The sequence below is a fragment of the Photinus pyralis genome, unplaced genomic scaffold (assembly GCF_008802855.1).
Source record: "Photinus pyralis isolate 1611_PpyrPB1 unplaced genomic scaffold, Ppyr1.3 Ppyr1.4_LG3a, whole genome shotgun sequence".
NCBI lineage: Eukaryota > Metazoa > Arthropoda > Insecta > Coleoptera > Lampyridae > Photinus > Photinus pyralis.
This window is the reverse complement of record NW_022170509.1, coordinates 15,096,677-15,100,599: the sequence shown is the minus strand read 5'-3', so window position 1 is coordinate 15,100,599 and position 3,923 is coordinate 15,096,677. Positions and strand designations below refer to the sequence as shown.

General features: G+C 39.7%; 1 protein-coding gene across 1 annotated transcript; it reads right to left on the bottom strand.

Moving 5' to 3' along the window:
• Nucleotides 1-930: 930 nt before the first annotated feature.
• LOC116165842 (cytochrome P450 307a1-like) lies at nucleotides 931-3,672 on the bottom strand. Its single transcript, XM_031480536.1, has 2 exons — nucleotides 3,263-3,672; nucleotides 931-2,317 (listed from the first exon to the last, which is right to left on the bottom strand). The coding sequence occupies exons 1-2, from the start codon at nucleotides 3,591-3,593 to the stop codon at nucleotides 1,194-1,196; spliced, it is 1,455 nt and encodes a 484-aa protein (XP_031336396.1). The 5' UTR covers nucleotides 3,594-3,672; the 3' UTR covers nucleotides 931-1,193.
• Nucleotides 3,673-3,923: the final 251 nt, after the last annotated feature.

Genomic DNA, 3,923 nt, shown 5'->3' with positions numbered 1-3,923 from the left:
TGCTTATTTTTTTTACATATTTACTTGTTAGAATAGTGCGTAATGTATTTCTAAGATGCAGGTACAAATTTATACAGACATGTGAATGTCTTATAGATTGACAAATATAATAAGTAGGCTTTGAAGTGCGATGAAACTACTCTACTGAACCTATACAAAAGGAAATCCTAGGCAAAGGAGGAATGGAGAACATTGTTGAAGAAATATGTTCTTTCGCTCCATGCATCAAAAGGAGGATCATTTTTTATTCTTTTTTTCCACTGCGCATAAGGAATTTTATTCTAGTGATGGTAAGCTAAAGAGTAACATTATGCCTATATCGCACTTGGTCCCCTTTTTTTGGAAAACTCAAAATTTGGCATAACTTAACTTTACGTATGGTTTTGCATAAAGATGACACTTATAATTGTTTGAGTGGTGCACGACTCTCAACAGTGTATTAGAAACGTTCCATTGAGTTTCCACGTTTTTTCTCTTTATTTGTGACATTCGACTTTTTTGGAACATTTGTCCCCAGTTCAATGGTGGACGTCCTTTCGATGAACCAATTTTCCGATTCAAGTCCCAACGTGAATTTAAAACTATCAAATTGTTTATATTTACGCTAAGATTTCAAGGTTAGCCTGGTACGCGCATTTCATTAACTAAACAAGTAACAATTTTGTTATTAATATGTACGCAAGTAATCGGTTTTATTATACAAAACTCGAGCGGAGTTACAAAATAGAGTACTTAGAAGAAAATGGATTATGCTATGCAGTTTCAACGTCAAACTTGTTTTTCCTACAAGTGTGTGATGTTTAGATCGACGTTTTTCTTGGTGCTATTCGACGAACTTTCTTTACTAAATTATTAAGCGGCACGTTAAGACACAAACTATATGTAGAAGGTCTTCCGCTTACCTCTGGAACGTGGAATAAACAAAAATTATATAATAAAATAGATAATTTATTCAGTCTCATAATATTGGACTTAACGCTGGGGAGACTTAAGATTAAAGTATAAATTACTAATTACTTTTTACAATTACACCTATAAACGAAGAATAATATTGGCGACACTATTATTAACAAAGTACAGGATTGACTGTAATTTTACACTAACAGCACAGGTACTATTACTAATATGCAATGGAATTACACTCTTATTATATAAAAGCACAAGTATGCATAGATTAGAGAAGCCGCGAATTTTTAATGAACTTGTCTAGGAGTGAACACTAAACGAAAGCAATCAGGTGGAACCGCCATGCAACTAGGCTTTACCTCACATTTATCTGTGGAACTAATGTCATAATGCTGCAGAAGCGTGGCCAAGATTATAAAACTAAAACACTGCACGAGTCGTTGCCCAATACATGTACGTTTTCCTGTGCTAAATGGAATGAAGTGTGATGGCTTTACAATTGTTCCGTCTTCGGATATGAATCTTTCCGGATTAAATTCTTGAGGGTTCTTCCAATAATCGGCGCCGACATTTAACTCGTAATTGTTTACGAAAACCATCGTCCCTTTCTTAACGGTGTAACCATCGATTTCTGTGTCTGTTGTCGCAACGTGTGGTACAATCGGGGAGGATGCTGTTCGTAGTGTTTCCCAAAGGGTCGCCTCCGTAAACGGCATCGCTGATCTATCAAACAAATTAGGGTACCGAGTGCCGGCCGTTACCGAATCCACTTCTGCTTGAATTCGTTTAGCAATTTCTGGATACTTGACTATAGCTGTGAGGGTTACCATTACCAAGTTGCCTACCGCCGAGTGCCCGCCAAGAAAATCTTCTAATTCGAATATAATATGCTGCCAATTCATGTTAGGGTCTTCTTCGAGATGCAAAAGAAGGGCATCGGTGAAGTCCTTTGGGGGAACTCCCGGATCTAGAGACGCTCGATGTTGATCGATTATTCTGGCTAGAATGAATTTTCGAATTACGCTCGCCCAGTCGGATATCTTCCTCATGTGGCCGGAGTAAAACGGAAGCAACCACGGAAGGAAATCCACCGCGTAACCTTGATTAATTTCCCAAAATATTTCGTCGAAGTATCTGACGATCTTCTGGAATTCGACGTTCCGATAATCAAAACTTGTCGAGCACATGTACTGAGTGAACATATTTGCACACGCTGCCAGAATCAAAGGTTTAACTTGTACTGGTTGACCCATGGGTTGTTTTCGTAATTCGACTAAAAGCACTTCAACGGCTTCGGTGCCAACTTTATTGACGTCGTCGTATTGAAGAGATGTAAATTTGGGAGCGCAATAAATGCGCGCAATGCTTCTACGTGTCTTCTGCAAGGAGGACCAATCGCAGAGGGCAAGTGCTGAAACAAGTGCAAGACTTTAGAGGGCATAAAAATGCAGTCTCAAGGCTGCTTCGTGGCTGACCTAGCACTTACAATCGCGACTTAAGAGCAGGATATTTTCAAGAAAATTTGTGATTTTTTTTAATTATTGAGAATTTGCAACGGATGACACGCGACAACTCGTTAATAATACTAAACCGGTTATTCACCACATTACCAAAAAAGCTCTTCCTAGCGAACTAATTTTATTCAAACATATTACTGTAATAGTCAGCGCGGAAATAGACTCAACAACTGTGGGAAAGTAGAAGATCTTGATGAAGGCCAAGGACAAACCACCGTTAACCAAAATATAGGGTCAGCACTCTCTATGATTGCTTAAATGAGTTTTATATAGAATAACTCCCATTGATCATAGTCGGTAGGTGTTTTTTACATCGCTCTGATTACCGTAAGGGTCTACTGCCTGAAAGGCAGAAGCGGTCCTTCAGTTAACGAAAGGATTATTATTTATTAGTACTAATTGGCGCGTGTCCCATCGTTAAAAGAAATAACCTTCGGACCTCTGGCTATTAGTTAAACTGCTTTATGTTTACATTTTTTAACGGGGCGATAAATTTTTCTAACAAGCGCATGAGGTACTGATCAGATTTAGTTTCATTAGAATTCCAAGTTCATGGATATCAAGCAGTGAAGTAATCTGTGAATGAAACAAGTTCATTAATCAAATAAAATCATAGAAAGCTAAGTTGTTTATGAAGCGAGTTTATTTATTTAAACAAATACCGCGCTACATTAAATTTACTAGGTGATCTAAATGCGCGAATAAGCTAGAATATCGACCGGTCGGTCAGTGAGCTCTGATGAATTTTTGCACTTAGGATCCAAACAACCGTTGTTTATGGATGGGAAGAGGTTCGCCAACGACAATTAAAGAATTATATAAAAGTTTCAATTACTTACAATTATTACGATCTCCTCCAAACAGTTTGTGGAAACGCATAAAATTGGGTCGACCACCAAATTCGGCACCCTTAGTGATAAGAACTTCTCGAATTAATTTGAAGTTATTGACAACGACACACGGTGTGGATCCTAACGTAATGCTGAAGACATCCCCGTAGATTTTACTAAGCGCGGTAAATGCTTCGAAGGGTGATTCGTGCTGGCCCAGAAGATGTAGACTTCCGATTATTGGCCAAGGTTTGGGACCTGGAGCTGTAAAGGCAATCTTCTTCGGCTTTCCCAGCCACCACACCAGAAAGAGCACCAGTACCACGATGAGCGTAATCATGTCTGCATCAAATACACTTAGATTGGTCACTGTGAGTAACCGGACCTCTACCCTCTATATGACGGCCGGCAGTTGGCGAGACGAGTTGGTCGTTGGTGCGCAACCAGTGATAGGCCCCCTCCTTTGCCCCACTCGGGGGTGCAATAGCTATCTGCAGATTGGCCTGAAGATGGCTGCCCCCGCCACAGGCGAAATACGAGCGCTAACTTTCCGACTTCGTCCTGTCGAAGTGGCCGCAACACTTTAGACCGAGGTCATCACTAATTCAATTACCGCGACAAGCGTTGAAAATTGACAACCATTTCCTTTGCTCTCTTAGTGGTTTGCTAA

What these genes read in the sequence shown, in the direction of transcription:
- LOC116165842 (XM_031480536.1), bottom strand. Translation starts at nt 3,593, where the DNA reads ATGATTACGCTCATCGTGGTACTGGTGCTCTTTCTGGTGTGGTGGCTG. An exon ending in TGGAGGAGATCGTAATAATT is followed by an intron (nt 2,318 to 3,262) that starts GTAAGTAATTGA and finishes CACTTGTTTCAG; the next exon opens with CACTTGCCCTCTGCGATTGG.